Here is a 20451-nt window from a genome sequence, read left to right as displayed (position 1 = left end):
GTCCGCTCCCCTTGCGACGATTCAGGGACGCAAAGGGGGGAGTGAATGACGATTAAGGAAGAGTGCCTGGTGTTCAGACGTGCGCACTTCCTCCACCATTGAGCCACATTGGAGGCAGGTATGAAAACCACCTCTGACCATAGAACTGCGCTGGAGGAGCTACAAATGTCTAGCGGAGTGTTCTCTCTAGGCCTTTCAGTGCAATTTTTAAAGTTGACCATAGAGTTGCACTGGAGGACCTAGATATTCCTAGAGAGGACATATTAATCAACTCCGTGAATAATCAAAGCCACAAATATGGAGGGTTGAGTGTATTTTCACTGTTGTGTAATGGGTGTATTTCACTATGTTGTATGTTTTTACTGTCGATCGCACTGAAGAGGCGGGATACAAATATAATTTTATTATTATCATTAGGGTTCTGCATGGTGTGAAACAGGAGGAAGGGGTGACCCCATGAGTGACCCAACAGGGTGACCCCAACCCTAGGCAGGCCACTGATGGCAACACTCCCTCAGTCACTGACGAACGGGCCATAAACCCCGTCGCCTTTTACGTCCCATATTGTCATATTTTGGGCCTCGCAGGCCTGGCGTCGCTTAGCAACGCGGCTAGGCCCAAAGTGGGCGGGGCGTTCTAGCGAGCGAGGAGGCGGCCCCTCCCTCCTCTTTTTTAATAAACACAACGCGTTCGCGCGCGTTTTGGCTCCGGCGGGCTTCCGTCGCAGGTGGTGCTGCTGCGTCCTCCTCCCTCCCTCTCCGCTTCCTTCTTCTATCTAAGTGGCGTAACCGGGTCTTGTTCGGCAGTAAGCAGGGTGTGAACGGAAGCCTGCGAGGGACAAGGGGAGCCATGAAGGAAGCGGATTACTAAGGGAAGGGTCGGGTTCGCAGGAGCCATGGACAAAGCCCTCAGTGGACAGGTAAGGAAGGAAGGAGGGAGGGAGGGGGTCTTTGGGGGAGAGGGAGGGTTGCTAGGCAACGTGAGGGGAGGGCCTGTTTGGGGCCTACAAGGCTGAAGTGGGAAGTGCCCGGATGGAGGGCCTCCCGAAAGCCCCACGGGGCCCACCTGGGCCCTACATCCGGGCACTTCAATAGCCCCCTTTAGGCTTAGTGTCACTCAAGGTGTCACCCTCCTTATATCATAGAACCATAGAGTTGGAAGAGGCCCCAAGGGCCATCCAGTCCAGCCCCATTCTGCCATGCAGGAACTCCCAATCAAAGGGCCATCTCAATCCATGCAGGAACTCCCAATCAAAGCAACCCCATTGACAGATGGCCATCCAGCCTCTGCTTAAAGGCCTCCAGGGAAGGAGACTCCATTACACTCCAAGGAAGGAGTCTGTTCCACTGTCAAACAGCCCTTACTGAAGTCCCTCCTAATGTTGAGGTAGAATCTCTTTCCCTCTAGTTTGAATCCATTCTTCCGGGTCCTAGTCTCTGGAGCTGCAGAAAACAAGCAGAAAACACTGCTTACATATATCTATATCTATCTATATCTATCTATGAAAATGAATCTAGCTGTAATAATTGTGACATAAACAACTTGCAAAATTAAAGTGATGTACCTTTCTTTAAATTGCAATGTCTCTTCAGCATTATAAAGAGGCACAAGGAAATGCCACCACCCGCTCCTGGCAAAATACAGATGTTTGAGGAGTAGTGATCCTCCTCTGCTTGAATGTCACCTGGCGCAGTCTGCAGCCCCCAGAGACACCGCTGAGCTGAGGCAGTTCAAGCTGAGGGGAAATGGCTGAGCCGCCAGAGCAGGACGGGATTTAAAAGGATTTATTGCAGCTCTGGACAGAGTTGCACTTAGGAGGTGGTGGTTTTGTTTTGTTCTTAGTTACACAACAGATAGAATCATAGAGTTGGAAGAGACCCCAAGGGCCATCCAGTCCAAACCCATTCTGCCATGCAGGAACTCTCAGTCAAAGCATCCCGGACAGATGGCCGTCCAGCCTCTGTTTAAAGACCTCCAAGGAAGGAGACTCCACTACACTCCGAGGAAGGAGTGTATTCCACTGTCGAACAGCCCTTCCTGTCAAGAAGTCCCTCTTAATGTTGAGCTGGAATTTCTTTTCCTGGAGCTTGCATCCATTTCTCTGGAGCAGCAGAAAACAAGCTTGCTCCCTCCTTAATATGACATCCCTTCAAATATTTAAACAAGGCTATCATATCACCTCTTATCCTTCTCTTCTCCAGGCTAAACATCCCCAGCTCCCTAAGTCATTCCTCATAGGGCATGGTTTCCAGACCCTTCACCATTTTAGTTGCCCTCCTTCAGACACGTTTCTCAAGTCTTAAGGAGGCACTGAAACAAGACTGTGGGCTTCGCTTGTTAAACATCAGTGTAAAGAACCCCCGTTGGCCTGCATTTCTTAATAATAAGCAATGGAGGTAGATGGTTCCCATTGACACACACACACCCTTCCACTGGAACAGAAAAAGTTTGCACTAGCAAAAGAAATGATTAGTTAATATATAAACGAGAAAGTAACATGTTTCAAAATTAGACCCAGGTTGTTTTTCTCATGCTTTATCACAATTTTGGCACAATATCCCCACAATCAGCGCTATTTTGTGCTTTATTAAACCATCAAAATACACACAGCAGCGCCTGCATATAAAAATGTTATATTACGCAAGCAGAACATGTACTGTAATAATAATAGAATTAAAAGGTATAGCCGTGTTCATCTGAAGGATCAATACGTAGAGAGATCTTATACCCTTTGAGACTAACTGAAAGAAAGAAGTTGGCAGCATGAGCTTTCGTAGACTTAAGAGTACTTTCTCAGGGGCAGATTTTAAGACAAGTAGTTCAGGAAGGAAAAAGTGGGCAAAGGTGGATCGGTGAATAATGTTCAGCTACTTGGCATAATCCAAGTATTTTCAGGTCTAAGAACATAGCTGTCGGTAGGAGGTGAAGATGACAGTGGTCCTTCCACATTTACTGGGTTTAGGGGTGAAGGAGCCCCATGAAAATCTGCAGATAAAAAATATTCTTTTTACCTGTGAGAACACCTCTCTAGGAATCTCTAGGTCCTCCAGTGCAACTCTGTGGTCAACGTCTGCCAGACGCTGATCATAGAATCATGTAGAAGACTTACTTACAAATGCCCAGAGAAGTGTTCTCTCTAGGAAATTCCAGGTTCTCCAGCACAACTCTATGGTCAACTTCTGGCAGACTTGCCCTGAAGGACCTAGAGATTCCTAGAGAGACCATATTAATCAAAACCACAAATAATCAGAGCCACAAAAGTCAAAGTCACAAATATGGAGGACCAACTACATTGCCATAGAGTGGACAGGTCATGTCAGATTGTTTATCAGCAGCAGAACTAAAGCATATTTCCTGTGTTCCCAACACTGTATTTGAGATTATGGCAGCCAAATGTTGTTTCCTTATTGCAGATAATTGTTATGGTGGCAGGGCTGTGGATATGAGATACTGGATTGGCACAGGCTATCTCTTGTTTTTGTGTTTTGTTCTGGTAACTTCCCATCTATGACTTTATCAGCTCTCCAGTTTGCAGAGAGGGAAGGGATCTGGGCAAATAAATGATCAGCTTCCTGACATTGGGCTACAAAGGATTAGTTGGCAATTGTAGCAGAAGAGCTTGGTTGCAGACTCTTAAGAATAAAATGGGGTTAGTGGGGTTTGAAGAAGCATAAGGCAGAAGTGATGAGTTGATGGGAATGTCCAGTATTAGCTTCCTAGAGGCCAAGTTGCCTACATTTCCATGTGGTGCCTTATAAAAGTGTGGGTTTGGGGGAGGGGATGGAAAGCTTTGGTTTTGAGCGGAGGAGTAGCAGAAGAATGTGCTGCAGCTTCTGTTTCTTATTTGCTGAATCTTATCTTAAAGTTGTGTCCCCAGAATATCTTAGACAAGCCTGGTCAGAATGGAATGAATGGTCAAGTGACTTTTAAGTTCAGTGCATGCACAAAAAGAGTAGAAGTTGAGAATGGGCCAGGTTCCTCCAAATAGACTTGTTCAGACTAATGGTTTGCATATTATGTCCTTCCTTCAGTTTCTCAGCGTTCATCTAACAGACTTGTCATGTTTGTGAACATAGTGTTACATAGCCACACACTCAATCGATGCTGTCAGTCACTCCCTTCTGAGTTTTCTACCAGCTTCCAGCTAGAACCAACCAGTCAGCAAAGATTTGAGGATGACAGTTACTGGCTGGGAGTTCCTGGTTGAAGGAAATAGCAGAGGTCAAAATATTTTCATCTAAGTGAAATAAGAACAGGATTACAGTCTAAAAACACTTCAAAAGAAGACGATGAAGTACTACACTCTTACAGTGCTGCTGTTCCGCTTTTACTGTTTGACCTGCCTCCTGTTGCATTCTGGGGTTTGTAGTTCAGTGAGGCCTAAGAGCTGTCTGGCTGAATATTCTCAATGTCCCTCCCTAAACTGCAAATCCCAGTTGGAGAGCGTAGTGTGATAATGTGATACGTATTCATAAGACTAACAGGCAGCAGGTTTATGTATGTCAGTTTTGGAGAAACGCAAGCAAGAGGGTGCTGTTGAATTCATTTTCCCCATGTGCGTTCATTTTCCTCTTGTGGGCTTTCCATATGCATCTGGTTGGTCTTTGTGCACATTAAACAGAATGCTGGATTAGACCGATCTTATACTGTATTTTTAGGAATGATTTATTTATACGAGTAGCTTTCCCCACTGAAAACAGTGGGTTGGAAACATGAATGGGAACCAGGATTGCACTTAGTGCTGCCCAAAATGGTGTTCAGCTGTGTTCTACCGCTTGTGTCACAAGGTCAAGATGCAGCTGGGTGGAAACTACAGTACCTCTTCAGCCAGTAAGCACAGCTCTTCAGTTTCCCTGTGTAATGCATGAGAAGGACAAGCACTGGGAAGAGGCACCCAACTGTAGACCTTTAGGCAGAGCCCATGCGCAACTCAAACCCAACCCCTTTTTTGGGCAGACTATTTAGAAGAGACATTTACTGAAGGGGGTAATGCCAGTCTAAGTAGGAACTGGCACATGATTCCCAAGACAAATAGTTTCCAGGTGATTACTTGCAGAAGAAACCTGTATGAGTAAATTGCTCTGTGGGCATTCCAGATATATGTATTTCACCCTCCTGCTCACTGCCATCTATTCTCTAGGTCCCATCTGTGCTCTGCAGCTTGTAAACAATTCACTGTAAGGGTTGGTAGTGATGCTATTTCAACAGTTGAGTCTACACCTACTCTGAAAACCCCTACTGAAGTTGGCAAATTGTGTTCCCAAATAACTCTGCATTTGTAACCCAAGTCTGGCAGATGCAGTAGAAGAAGGCGGGATTGTGTAGGCAGTTAAGCATTCGTAACTTTTATGCACTACAATATACTGCCTTGAATTGTTCAAGTGAAAATACATATTTTATATAACTTTATAACTGAATGCCCTGTTTTAAAAATTTAGCGTCATTCTCCAGCATTCTGTGAGATTTGTACTAGCACAGTAGAACTTTCCTTTCTTCCCCTCCCCTCCTCTTCTCCCTGCAGCCTTGAAGCGGATGTGGAGCATCATCCAAACCTCCAAATCTTGAAGGCATGCAGGAAGGGCTAACTGGATACAACCCCTGAAGTTTCATCTTACTCAGTATAAGAGTTTGCATACAGAAAGGAAAAAAAAGTTCCGTGTTACATGGCTATATGTATGCTGTTTTCTGAGAAATCTAGAAGTGTAGATCTGAACCAAGAATAGGCGATTGTGGCCCTCCGGATGTTGTTGGACTGAAGTTCTCAGCATCCCTTTCCATTAGCTGTATTTGTTAGGCATGATGGGTTTGCAGTCCAGCAACATATGACAGAGCACAGCAGCCCATCCTTGTTCTACTTTGTCAGCTATTTCAGTTGTAAAGAAGGAAAACTTTGGGGCAAACCAGACCGGCCTTTTGGAGCGATGTCCCACCGCCCCTTTCCTTGCTGGATCAGGGCCACAGCAACCGCACACTGCGGCACCAATCTGGCACTCTGCCAGCACTAAAAAGAATGGCAAAATGCTGCTCCTTTTTAGCGCTGGCAAAAAGATGCCCTTGCTGCCATGGCAATGGCTTTTCAGTGCTCCTTTGGCACAGCATGTCTAAATGCTGCGCCAATGGAGCACCATAATGTCCCCCGCCGTGTGGTCGGGCATGCGGTGTGATGCTGGTGTGGGGGCGGCCGGCATGTGTACACCACGCCCCCATGCCGGTGTATAATACTGGTCTGTTTAGCCCCTTAGTAATTCTCAAACTGTGGAATGTAAGATAGCCCTGAACTAGGAAATTGTGAACTCTTCCAGATGTTTTTTGGCCTGCAACTTCTAGCATTCCTCACCAATGGTTATACTTACTGGGACTTGCAGTCCAACAACATCTGCATGCTTCCAGTCAGTAGCCTAACTTGTCTTTTGCGGTTTTGGGAAGTCTTTCTGGAGTAAATTATTGTTCCAATGCCTCTTTTTTGCCCATGTTCAACTCTTGTAACAAAAGAAATACAGTGCAGAACTTCAATGGGTTAACTTTCATTCTATTTGTTTATAGAAATCTTTTGTGTTGCCTTTCTAAGCATTCAAGGCAGCTTGCATAAATCGGTTTAAAAACAGAGAGCACTCTTTCAGTCTTAACAGAAAGAATCTCTCTCTCTCTCTGGCTTTGCTTCGCGAATGAAGATTCAGGAAGGACTCATCCCGCACTTTGTACAAGCGCGTTGGTGACTAAAAAGGCCAATCCGGGATAAACAGGTCCGGTTGCAGAAAGCACAGCGGAAAGTCTCCTTGGATGATGTTTCTAGGTTGCGGTTCTTTCTGCGTTGTTGTTTCACAGAAAGAATAAAACCCTGATAAAAAGAGGACTTCAGATGCTAGGAGAACATGCCGTTTGTAGTTGAATATGACGGGAAAGGGTGCCATCTGAGGCTTTTGGGATTAATATTCTTGAAGAATAGTTCCTACATAGTGCAACACGATAGCAATTTCATTGCAATGCAGTAGGACAATGGATGTTATGCCTCTTCAGTTAATTGCAAATGGATAAGGGGAAAAAAATCTGTAGGTGAACACATTACAAGAAATGTTTCAGTGTGTGTTGTCATAACTTCAAACCATTTATTAACTTGGTATGTTGATCTAAAGTGTAATCACCATCGCACCTTATCTCTTCCTGAGAGCCTAAATACTCTGAGTAACATATCTATTCTGATTAAATTAGCCAGGTGTAATCCAAGGTGATGAAAATAGCAAAAGAGGTAAAATTACATTCTGTTATTGAGATCAATATGTTATATGTATTATAAATTAAAAGCACAATACTTTAATTATCAGAAATCTTTAAATATCCAGACTGATATTATTACAAGAGGAAATTTAAATGAGATTAAGCTTTAATACTGTAGAGTATTAAATCCCACGGTCCATTAGGATTTACTTCCAAGTAACTGTGGGTGGAATTGCAGTTTTACTGTCTAATCCTGTTCATGCTTATACGGATACAAGTCCTACTATATACATTGGGACTTGCTTCCAATTTATTGTCCATAGAGTTGCATATTGTCATAACATTTATAATCATGTGTAGTTGGTTATGAACTCTGGCAGAGTTAGAAATACTTGTAAAAACATTGTTGACAAATCTGAACTGCTTAGTATTTCATGTATGGGTTAAGTCTTCTGTAATATTCTTTCTCCACTCCACTCCACTGCCACTCAATGTTTAAAAATGACATCAAGGTTGTTTTATTCCACTTGAAATGAATGGGGAGACAAACTTTTTGAAAATCCATGCCTTGGGTTTTGTCTTGTCCCCAGCAGCTTCTCAACACAGGTTACAGAATAATTCGGTATTCTTCCTGTAGCATAAATTCCATTGTTAGTTTTTTTACAACTGCAGAATTTTCTCTGAGTTTCCCCAGTACATTCCTATGTGTCTGTTCTTCCCACCCACCGCACCCAGGTTCATAAACATTCCAAGTACTACTGAGCCCATTGGATCAAAGGTCTAAAGCTAACCAACCCTATAGGATGGGAGACCTCCAATGAATACTAAGTCCTATAGGTTATATTACAGAGGAAGGAACTGGCAAACCAACTTCAGAGTATTCCTTGCCAGAGAAAACCCTATGAAATGCATTGGGGGGGGGGGTCACTATATCAACAGGTGACTTCAAAACACATACATACAAAGAGCATTAATTCTGTTCTTAGCTGATTTTGTATTGCAGCAGAGGCATCACCGCAAGAGATGTTTGTCCTTTCTTAACAGTTAGAATCATATAAGTTGGAAGAGACCACAAAGGCCATCCAGTCCAATCCTCTGACACACAGGAACACAGAATCAAAGCACCGCAGACAGATGGTCATTCAGCCTCTGTTTAAAGACCTCCAAAGAAGGAGACTCCTCCACACTCCGAGGGAGTGTGTTCCGCAGCTCTTACCATCAGGAAATTCTTCTTAATGTTTAGATGGAATCTCTTTTTTTAAAGATAGAATCAGAGGCTGGATGGCCATCTGTCGGGGATGCTTTGATTGAGATTTCCTGCATGGCAGGGGTTGGACTGGATGACCCTTGGGGTCTCTTCCAACTCTATGATTCTATACATCCTCTTCTATTGTTCTGTGTCCTAAGCAAAAAAACAACCTTGCTCCATCTTCAGTATGACATCCCTTCAAATATTTAACTTTCTCTTCTCTAGGCTAAACATATCTGGCTCCCTAAGCCTTTCTTCTTAGGGCATGGTTTCCAGACCTTTCACCATTTAGCTTGGCCAGCTCTGGACACACATTAGCTTGTCAGTACCCCAGGTTTATTGTATCTTGTTAATTTATTTCCACTACCCCCCCCCCCTGCTAAATTTCACTCATATAGGAGATCAGTGTTTTAAATGAAATTACAACATCCCAGTGTGGGAGCAGGAAATTGATAGGAGAACTTTGAGTAGGTATTTATGTAAATGAGTGGTTAGATATTTGATTGATGAACCTGTATGTTTTTCAATTGGACAACTAGAATACTTTGTTCTGCAACTCATCAGGTTAGATTTAGATAAAAGTTAATTGCTGTGTGTCAAGTGCCATCTTGCTTTCAATTGCTAGTATTGCCAACTGTCAAAAATGTTGTATTAATGATACTGATTAGAAAAACATTTGACCTATTTGTGTCCATTGATTGCTGATTTCTAGATATTGCCAAATAAGCTTATTACTAAATAGAAATATACAGGAACACATGCTTTATGATATCCTGTTTTCTCTTCCTAATCTAAAATCCCTTAGTTTGCATGTCTTGTAGAAGAGCTGTTTCATTTACCTAAATTTGTGATTATCAAAGATTTTCAATGCCTCTCTGCTCAATCTTAGACTGAGGAGATTCCACCTAAACCTTAGCAGGAACGTCCTGACAGTAAGAGCTGTGTGACAGTGAAACACACTCCCTTGGAGTATGGGAGCCTCCTCCTTTGGAGGTTTTTAAACAGAGGCTGGATGGCCATCTGTCAGGGGCGCTTTGATTGTGTTTTCCTGCATGGCAGAATGGGGTAGGACTGGATGGCCCTTGTGGTCTCTTCCAGCTCTATGATTCAGCACTTGAACTGTATCAAAACCCGTGTATCAAAACATTTTCTCCTGCCCTATACATACCAAGATCTGACTTAGTATGTTTATTGGATTCAGCTGTTTAATTTTGTTCATAAGAGGTTTTGTTGTTAACTGTAATTAAGTCACCTACAATGCATGGTGACCTTGTGAATGAGAGATGTCCAAGACTCCCTGTCATCAACTTCATTTGAGTCTTCCCACCTGTAATCTTTTCTGACTGTCCCCCAGTTGATCAAGTATTGTCTTTTTGAATGATTCATACCTCCAAAGATACAGCCTCAGTTTGCTCACTTTTCCTTCTGAGGAGAGTTCAGAGTTCATTTACTCCAGGCCTTGTGTATTGGTCATTTTATCAATCCTGTAGAATTCTCTTTGATTTCTTGATTTCTTCAGTGTCCAGCTTTCACAGTCACACGGGATCCAACAATATTAGATGATAAATCTTTACAGTTGAGGATCTTGTCTAGTTCCTTCGTGGCTGCTCTTCCAAGTCCTAGGCATCTTTTGATTTCTTGACTACAGCCTCCATTTTGATTTATGACAGAGTATAGTCTTTGCCCATTTCAGCATATTCAGCACTTTAAAAATTGTGTACATCTGTGGTCAGCTTTTTTGTTTGTGCTCAACTATAACTTTGCTTTTGCACTTTCTTCCTTCATTTTCCTCTCTCTCACTTATAAGAAGTACTTAATGTTAATCTTACATGTCCTATAAAATTGTATATATTTTACAGCCATTAGTAGTTGAAATAAAATATTTGGTGGAAAAGCAATAAATTATACTTGAAATAGCTTAAATGCCATATTTCAATTATAACTTGACAATTATACTTTTTTTCATTTTCTAATAAACTTTTAAAGAGACAGTAGTTTAACATGTAATTGTCCTTTACGTTATTTATTATTTAGATGTTAAAATAAAAACCCTTCAAGTGCATATTCAGATCTAACTCCTATGGAACATTTGGAATTGTTAACAGACTATGTTTAACACCTCTGAATTTCTGTTTGCAGAAAGCTGTGCCTTTTGGGGAAAGTCATTTGAAAAAGTTCCATTTTGCTCTTTTCATTTACTCTGGTGCATTACAGACCGGCTGAAAGCGGCGGTCTGCCGCTGCTGCCATTAGTGGCGCCAAGGAGCCCCAAACCACGAGGCTTGCCTGCGCTGCAAAAAAGAAGCACCAAAATTGCGCTTCTTGTTGCGGTGCACTATTGACACCGCAGGGCGCCAATGGTGCACTCGTGGCGTCATTAGTGCTGTGTGACATGCGGATGCTAAGCGTCCGCTACGTCAAAATGGCGGCACCCATGTAGAATGGGCACCGCCATTTTGTACGTCCCCAGGATGTACTAGGGTTGGGGCGTGCGTAAAGCACGCCCTTTCCTAACCCTAGTACGTCCTGGGGACGTACTTTATGCCCATGCGGAACGGGCCTAGGTTTACTATTAGTTAATTATATTGCTGATGTACTTTTATGAAACAATGCATTAAAGAGTAAAATAGATTTTAGGAAATGCCTCATTTTCTGGGAAACATATGAACAATGTAATATATATGTTTCAATTAAATCCCGTATTCCACTTTATATATTGATGAAACATGAATTTTTACCCTGCTGTATAGTAACACAGATTTGCACATAAGACTGCACAGAACGTTCCCACTAATTTCTATTAGTTAGCATATTTGTCATACCTTGAGACTATGTTGCTTAGTTTTCTAACTATAGCCACAGCTGTTTTTGTGTTTACAAAGCTGCTCTTAAAATAGGCAAAGTGTGACTACTAGTCTGCTTGTTGGCAGTAGGTTCTCATTTTAAAAACTGACAAATATTTATAAGCTGTCTAAAGAGAAAATCACTTTTATAGTGAGCCTCATTTTTTCCAGCAGTTACCCAGCATAAAGCCCATCTTTATTCTGCAACTGAAATTTAATACGTGTGCATCTCCCTGATGTATTCAGCAGCAAGCCAAAGGGCAGTATGGGATCTCTTTTAAGGGGTAATAATGAATGTCAGTTAGAGGGTGGTTTTTTTGTACATTGTAGTTTTAAAGATTAAACACAGTGCTTGTAACTCAGTTTACCAGTCTGTTCCTGCTAGTGTCATCTTCTGTCTTTGCAGCTGCTAAAGAATAGATTGGCTTTTATATAGAAAACAAAGATGCCTTTATACACAATGGGCTGGAAGAATCGTAATTGTTGGAGATGAACATATATAACGAGCTATTGCATAATTTTGTAACATTAAAATTAAAGCCACGTAAATCTTAAAATCCTGTGGTTTGAAAAGAAATATTTTACACAAGCAATATCATATGTAACTTGTTATTGTTATCTGTTTCAATGTCGTGCCTTCAGTTATCCATGGCACTTTGAATGAACCCAGCTGAAAGAAAAAGTTGCCAGCAATCTAAACATTTTCAGAAGAGGAAACCACAGGCAGACACAATAATCATTACATAGAAGCAAGATTATATGCCAGTGTTCAGCTCAAGCAAAGTAATTAAATATAAAGAGTAAGAATATTAGAGGCTACATTTGCACATAATAAAGAACTATACAGGTTGCTCTCCACATTTGCAGCTTTGACTTTTGCAGATTTGATTATTTGCGGTTCTGATTAATATGTTCTCTCTAGAAATCTCTAGGTCCTCCAGTGCAACTCTGCCAAATGCTGACCATAGAGTTGTGCTGGAGCACATAGAAGTTCCTAGAGAAAACAATTCTTTAGGCCTTTATTGGTCCTCCAGCGTGACCTGTATTCTCTGGATTCTGTGTGGAGTGATTGATTTAGTGTATGTTGCCCAAATGCAACGTACAGTAGATAAAATTAAATCTTTAAATATGGCAGTGATGTACTTAGCCACTGACACTTTATGAAGTGTTACAAGTCTGCTACCATGTCTATAAAGTGTTTTTTTTTTCTCCCCCACTTAAGAATGTGAAACTGTCTGCTGAAGTCGAACCATTCATTCCTCAGAAGAAGGGTCCGGATTCACATATGATGCCTATGGCGCTTCCTAATGAGAATGGAGGTGTTAATGGTGTGGAAGCAACTCCTATTCCCAGCTACCTGATTACTTGCTATCCATTTGTTCAGGAAAACCAATCCAATAGGTAATAGTTAAATATATTTTGTAGGTAAATAATAGAGTTTAAATATTAGCTGTATCTTAGTAGGATTTTGATTTTATTTGCAGTTGTTTTGATTTTTGATTGGCATAAATCAGGCTTCCTGAGCTCTAACATAATGGGAAGCCATAGCACTAAACTTCAATGTGGGATCACTCCATTGGCAGTATAGTGCACTGAACCCATGTATAAGAACAGATTTCTTGGAAGCCAAACAGAATAGTTATGGAGGCAATCTTTGCTCCTGATCATTTCTCCCCAGTTTTTTTAGTGATCATTGTCTGTTTTTATTCTGTGTGCCTCCTTTTTAAAAGGATAGATAGGGTCCAGATCTTCTTTCGAGCCATTTTTCAATGCTTATATCTGCCAGAGGAGTGAAGTCAGCTGCTTCTCAGTTGCATCCTGCCTGTATCAATATTCAATATTTGCCTTTCCATCCTGGATATTAGCCTAGTGTGCTATGAACAGATTGAAAGTTGGAAACTACTCTTATATGCACTGAGAACAGGGCTGTGACTTAAACCTCTGAAACACCAGTATATTCTAGGTATTCTTTGATGTGTAAATGTATATATTAGTGTATGTTTAATTTCTTTATCCTTTTGTTGTTATCTCCCTACTTGTCCAGTATAATAAATTATGTACATATTCAGTAATACTCCAAGGATTGTTTATGAAGTTTAGTGTAATCAGTTCTGCATTTTTAGGACAACAGAGACATTTGAAGAGAGAAGGAGTTTATATGGGGTAAACATTTGCAAAATAATTTATGTATTGCAGACAGACTATCGCAGATGTAACTTTTCAACAATTCTATCATTTCCGTTTTGTTTTGTTTTGCAGACAACTTCCACTATATAATAATGACATCAGATGGCAACAGCCAAATCCAAACCCTGCTGGCCCATACCTTGCTTATCCCATTATTTCTGCTCAGCCACCTGTTTCTACTGAGTACGCATATTACCAGTTGATGCCAGCACCATGTGCTCAAGTCATGGGTTTCTATCATCCCTTCCCAGCACCGTACTCTGCACCCTTTCAGACAGCAAGTGCCATAAATACAGTTGCAACAGAATGCACAGATCGCCCAACCCAGCCAAATCAAGTATTTCCAGTGTGTAGCCAGCGTAGTAGAAGTGCCAACAGGGGACCAACTGTGCAAAAAGTAAGCTTGTTGAGCACTTGAGAAACGATAGTGATGATAAATAGCTAGATAAATGAAGTCTTGGGAGTGTATCACTGAAATACATAATTATGAATATCTGTTCAGGTTTTTCATTATGGCAGTGAAAATGTTTTGGGAAAAGGAGGTTTTGTTATTTGAAAAGAGAACCATCAAAACACCCTTTTTGTACCAAGAACAAGTCTGTTGCATTTTACATGCCAATATGTATGTATATGAGGAGATGCGTTTTAATGCACAATCTTATGGTGGTATTTTTCCACGCATTGTATTTATATCTTGTGGGTGTGAGATGGTATTTTTAATATATGGTCTATAGTTTCAAGTCTCTTTCTTCAGTAGTTGCCAAAAAGCCCAAGCCTTGAGTGTGTTGTGTGATTCAAGACTTTTCCATTTGTACTGACTTGGCAGGTATATTTTATATTTTTAAATTTTTACCTACTCTGAACTTAACACAAATAAAGTATGCTTCTTCTTGGTTTATTTTGCTGGAAGAGTCTTGTGGTGCTGGAGTTACCTAAAAGATAAGTGTTGTAAAACCCACAATCCTTGTCTGAAAAACCTGGATGTATGATTTATCTGCACAAATGTATTTGTTACCCGGTAGGCCAACAGGCATTTTTTCAACAATTTAAAGATACCAGTTTTCTACTTCAAGTTTCTGCCTGAGCAGAACTGGTTTTTCAGAATGAGAAACCTGATTACGAACCTGTAATTTCTGTTTGTTAACCATGTTTTTGTATTCCAGTTCAAGTTGCCAAGTGTTGAAATATTTACAATATGGGGTACTCCCTTGCTACTCAGGCTACAGTCCCATCTTATACTGTGCTTGCTTTATAAATGTGCAATTGGAAACACAATTGTAGTTTATCATCTGTGTAATTGTATTGCTTAGAGTCCAGTATACACATAATGGTCAATATTACATTTGAAAGTGTTCAGTTCTAGTGGTTCTGAAGATTTATGGTAAATTTCTGTGTTCATCATGTTGCATTTTGAAAACATTTATTCAATCTTGGTGCCCTCTTTACTTTCTTCTGTCATTCAAGGAATGATGGAATTTTTTTATTATTTACATCTAATCTAAAGTTAGAAGTTACTGCTAGACTTATGCAGGTTATGCTCAATCATCTGTTGCAAAAGTAGCTAGTAAATGAAGGAATTCCTATAAATGGTACTTTTACAGCACTCTAACACTGTCTTGCCTAAATCTTCTCCACCACTTAACCAGCTAATCTCTTTGGTCTGCTAATCTTTTTAAAGCATCAACAACCTTTGCAGACCCATATAAAAAACAAAAGGCCTCCAGTAAAAAGTGTTGCTACTCAGAAAGAGAACAGTGCATCCGGCCCTGAGACGAGACCTAAAATTGTATTGTTGGTAGATGCTTGTCAACAAACAGGTATGCCAATTTTATGTTTCCATATTTGTTAAATAAAGTTGTATTATAATTTGAATTTTGTTGAAATCACCTGTACATTGTACAGTTTATAAGACTGCAGAAAGAAATAAGATGGAAATATTGCAAATGTTCACATTCTGAAATGAGACTGGAAACAACTCTTCAATAATTTATTCCGGATCTTGTGTCAGTTTACAATGGCAGCATTCTAACCATTTGTCCTCATCGCTAACCCCCTTTAACAACAAATGTGAATCTCATATGTTATATTTCCCTGAAATACGTCAAACCCATCAGATTTCAGTGATTATATTTGCTGTGCTGTTTTAAGAGTTTTAGTTCATCTTGTTTATTTCCCATGTTGTGTGTGCATTAGTGTAGAGACATCTAAGATCATTGGCCATTCCTGCATCTGGCTATTTTTCCTTCTTTCTTTCTTTCTTTCTTTCTTTCTTTCTTTCTTTCCACTGTCGAGTTCTTGTACTATTTGCCTTGGTCTCTGTAAAACAGTCAGGCTTTTATCTCCAGTATTTGATGAACGCCTGTCCTCATAAATATTGTCTCCCTCCCCAACATAACAGTTTAAAGCCCTCCCGACTTGATTTTTCAGACACTTAGCAAAAACATTCCTGGCTCATGAAACGGGATGGGCATGTGGAGTTGAACAGTAATTGCTATATTTGGGGATGTTTATATTCCTTGTGGAAACATACGAAACCTGTCTAATCTACAATTTCTCTCTCTTTTTTTTGTCTAAAGGAATAAAATTAATTTGATTTAAATAGGAATGGATGCTGGAAAATGTTACTTTCAGCTTGTTTAGTACTTAGAATGAGGAGAATTTTTGTTAAAATAAAACTGATGTATAAAATTATATAATCTAAAAAGTAGGCAGGGCTGTGTTTATGTAACAAGATCACTGTTCATGTAGAGTGACAATTGTGGAGTAGCAAAAAGAATAATTTCAAACTTGTTACCCTTTGATAGCTAGAAAGACAGTTACAGCAGGCTTATTTTTTATGCTCAAAGGTTGGAAAAATTCTTTAGCTTTGTTTGAGTGGCTTTCTCTTGATTCCACCACCATCAAACACACGTTTGGTGAGGACTTGAGAAAGGGCCTTCTTGGTAACTGTTCCTACTCTCTGGAACTTCCTTTCATGGGAAGCTAGACTGGCCCCTTCCATGCTTTCATGTTTCAGCAGGTTTCTAATGTATAAACGTGAGCATTTGACTGGGATTTGTAACTTTTGTATGTTTTAAAATGACTTTATATTTTCAGTGTGTGGATTTTTAATTGTGAAAATTTTATTAAGGTTTTAAAAACTTCCTGTCCTTCAGAGCCACCTTTGGTCCCACTCTGGGAGAAAGTTGATATATAAGTTAAATAAAGAAACATCTTTTGTAAAGGGAAGGCCTAGATAGCCTACCACTATGATGGTTTTTGATAAATTATGTCAAATCAGTTCAAGAGTAGTGGTGTCCCAATAATCCCATATCTGTTGCCTTTCAGACTTTCCTTCAGAGATAGCAAGCAAGTCACTGTCTGAGAGTGTGAGCCCCATGCACTGGAAACCAAAAAGCAGGCGGCGACGATCCTCTCATCCTGCAGAATCCTCTAGTGAGCAAGGGGCCAGTGAAGCAGACATTGACAGTGACAGTGGCTATTGCAGTCCCAAGCACAGTAACCAAGCTGCAGTTGTGACTTCAAGGAGTTCTGAATCTGCTGCAGGAAATGTAGGTAGACCCAACTGGAAAAGGGAACTAAATCCTGAAATAAGGGTTGAAGATTGCACAAAGTAAGCAACATTTTAAAATAAACTTTACAACTTTTTTTTTCCAGATCACGGAACCATCAGTATATCCAGGTAAAGTTCCTGTATTAATTGGTCAAGAAAATCAGTTTAATTGAAGATTAGCTTGTCTCTTCTGGTGTTGTATCCCTCTGAGTTATATGGTATCTTTCTGTTCCTGCTTGATGTAATGAAACTGATGCAATCAGTGTTGAAATAATGAATATATCTCCATGATTTTAACTCATCAGCTGTGTATTTTCATGAAGCAATGACCCATAGACTTGCTTATGAAATTTAAAACTCTTGATTTTTTCCCCTAAATACCTTTTGTTGTCCATGTTGCACATATGATCTTGAATTTTAATGAAGGCCTTGACTACCTTCAGTAGTTATTGGTGTAACAGTCTACCTACGTCTAAGCTTCTCACTCCAAATTTAGTCCTGCTGTTTGACAAATTCTCCAAGCTTGTGCTGATGTTTAATTTCCCTCAGGAGTGCAGATAAGGCTTGGATCCTAATTAAACATTTCTTCATATTCTTCTTCTATTATGCTAATCTAATACTAATAACTTGCAGAAGAGAAACAAAAGCATGTTTGAAAAGAAAGAAAACATGACAGGTTTGGTAGAAAGCAAATGGAGAAATAGTTGTTGTCAATTTTAGGACTGCTAAATGCATTTCAAAATGGGAAGGTGACAGACAATTATCAGTCACTTACCTTTCTGATCTGAAATACTGAAAACAGCGTTGACTAACAAGATGGGCCTTGCACTGAGCATTTCCTTTCTATATGTGGCTTTCCATACACACACACATTCTATCTATCTATCTATCTATCTATCTATCTATCTTTCTATCTAAAATATGTTTATTCTTGACAGTTTACCTTCTTTCCTATATGAAACATTTTCTTAACTGCTTTCTTTCAGGTGGTGACAGTTGGGCAAATGTCAGCTCCCAGGCAACTCAGAAAAAGCCTTGGATGGAGAAAACACCAGCCTTTTCAAGAGGTGGGAGACAACCCGAGCAGCATAATAGTTCACAGGTACTATTTCATTTATTTATGTTAAACATCATTTAGGATTTCAGGGCAGTTTAGAGATCATGAAAGAAAAATCAGGATAGTCCCTGCCCTATTCCTTTAAAACCAAAGTGACATGGCATACAAGGAAATGTTGAGGGAAGAGGAAAAAACCTCACACGTCCATAAGTTCTTCTTTGTGGTCTCTATGACTCACACAAATGGGTTATCCTATGCTTGGACAGTGCCTGTCTTTGAACATTTTATCGTGTTCTGAAGAGTTTTGGTGGTAGCCTCTCCCCCCTCCAACAGCCCCATGTAAAGGGCTTCCTACTGCAACTAGCCAGTTTCTTTTCAGCCACCATTCCAGCTGCCTTGTCAGGAACAGCATTCACATATCACATATATTCATGTACAAGTCAACCTCATGTATAAGTTGAGGGAAGGATTTAGGGCCAAAATCTTGGGGTTTTATATGACCTATGGATAAATTGAGGGTAAAACTTAGGAGCATGTAACAAAGGATGTAAAGGGGGAAACACCGTTTCCCTCCCTCCTTCTTCTTCTCTTGACCTCTTTTGACCACCTAACATCACTTCCCTGGTGCTAGAGAGGAAGGTTTTCATAACAGATTAAGAAGGGAATTGAATTGTGTAAAATTTTAATAAGGAAAGTTTTTAATGACATGAAACCTTTTTATACCATTGTTTTATGATTGCAAGATTTTGTATTTTGTATTATGAATAAAGTATTTTTAAAAAAAGATTAAGAGGGAAAGGAACTGGAGGGACATGGGGAGAGAAGGTTAACATTGGATTGAAAAGGGAAGGAACAGGAGGAAAATGAGGTGGTTGTTTGTTGGGGAGAGAATCATAGAATCGTATGAGGTGCCTTCAGTGTTTGGGTGAGTTGTATATTATTGCCTTGTGTGCCCACTGTGTGGTGTTCACACCACAGGCTAGATGCAGCAGACTGCTCTGCCTTGAAACTGTGTTGTATGAACAGGCCTTGAAACTATTGTTCCAGGTCCTGTTCTCTGGAGCAGCAGAAAACAAGCTTGCTCCCTCCACAATATGACATCCCTTCAAATATTTAAACAGGGCTATCATATGGCCTCTTAACCATATCTTCTAATGGCTAAACATCCCCAGCTCCCTAAGTTGTTCCTCATAGGGCATGGTTTCAAGACCCTTCACCATTTTATGGAACATTTGGGGAACATTCCAGTGTTCCCTTCTTTCTACTGTTTCGCTTCAGTAATCACACATTGGATGGTAGACTCTCACATGATGAAAATGGTAGCTATCTCATAGTATATTTAGTATGCATTTTGAACTCTGCTTATAGCCAGCACTTTCACAGCTTAATTGTAATCCATGCTTGTTTGTTTGTTACATAGCCTGCCTTTAGATGTAGGGGCCACAGCACATCTTCAGAAAGAAGACAAAATATGCAAAAGAACCCCGAGAAACCTGTAAGCTCAAACCAGTCAAGTCGAAAGGAGCAGAGTCCTGGGTCATTATATTTTGAGGTAACCTTTTTGTTCATCTTGCTTATGATAATTGTAATTACCCAAAACTTTGCTGATAGATGCCTAGTAATATATTTTTCCAGTGACAGCATAACACTGAATAAGCATGATAATTTTAAAGTGTATAAAGTTATTGCTTCAAAATCTTAACAGTGAATTCTACTCCACTTGCTTTATTATTAATTAGTTAGTTCATACCTGCTTGTCTCTCAATATGGTGCCCAAGGCGGTTCACAATATACAGTGAGCCCATGTATGATCTGGAAACGATTCCCTGTGAGGAGTGACTTAGAGAGCTGGGTATGTGCCTGGAGAACTCAGCCATGTTATAGGACCAGGCATGGAAGCCATGGAATTTGGCCTTCTGCTCAAAGGGTGGCCAGGGCCAAAGCAGAGTTCTTTGTGGGTGAGCTTGGAGAGGCAGATTCCATTGAGGTTGCAGACCATGACAGCTGGGAAGGTGAGGTGGGCCATCCCCATGTTTTCCACCATGGAGAGATGCGGGGAGACCAGGACATAGTAGACCTGCTTCACTGATACAAGCAGCCCCACTGCCCCATGAAATCACAGTTCCTGTAATAGGCACAGCTGGACCAAAGCTCCCCTTATCCCAGGACCATCCTGCCAGCCTCAGTGTGACTCACCCCATGCAGCAAAGAGGTGCTGGTGAATAGTGCAAGCCCAGCCTGACCTTCTAGAGCAGGTCTGCCATCTTCATTTTTGGACAAGGAGCCCCATACGCTCTGCCTGCACAACCACCTCCTCCTTAGGCTTTTTTTGGAGCTGAGTGGTTCGC

At 40.6% G+C, this 20451-nt stretch overlaps 1 protein-coding gene across 3 annotated transcripts in view; it reads left to right on the top strand.

Moving 5' to 3' along the window:
• The first annotated feature begins 748 nt into the window (after nucleotides 1-748).
• Nucleotides 749-20451, top strand: part of SECISBP2L (SECIS binding protein 2 like) — a 38244-nt gene continuing 18541 nt past the window's right edge. The window contains exons 1-8 of one of the 3 annotated variants that reach the window (XM_089538961.1): nucleotides 749-919; nucleotides 12529-12707; nucleotides 13566-13890; nucleotides 15172-15310; nucleotides 16821-17044; nucleotides 17151-17175; nucleotides 18033-18148; nucleotides 19524-19655. In XM_089538961.1, the coding sequence (XP_089395087.1) occupies nucleotides 896-919; nucleotides 12529-12707; nucleotides 13566-13890; nucleotides 15172-15310; nucleotides 16821-17044; nucleotides 17151-17175; nucleotides 18033-18148; nucleotides 19524-19655 (1164 nt within the window). In that variant the 5' untranslated portion in view covers nucleotides 749-895. Of the gene's footprint in view, nucleotides 920-11915; nucleotides 12107-12528; nucleotides 12708-13565; nucleotides 13891-15171; nucleotides 15311-16820; nucleotides 17045-17150; nucleotides 17176-18032; nucleotides 18149-19523; nucleotides 19656-20451 lie in introns of those variants that run through there. The other 2 variants (XM_089538962.1, XM_089538963.1) reach the window with 2 other exon arrangements.

The sequence above is a fragment of the Sceloporus occidentalis genome, unplaced genomic scaffold, assembly GCF_023333645.1.
Source record: "Sceloporus occidentalis isolate IW3139 unplaced genomic scaffold, rSceOcc1.0.p SCAF_9, whole genome shotgun sequence".
Lineage (NCBI taxonomy): Eukaryota > Metazoa > Chordata > Lepidosauria > Squamata > Phrynosomatidae > Sceloporus > Sceloporus occidentalis.
The sequence above is the reverse complement of the archived record's forward strand: the minus strand, read 5'-3'. Positions and strand labels throughout refer to the sequence as shown.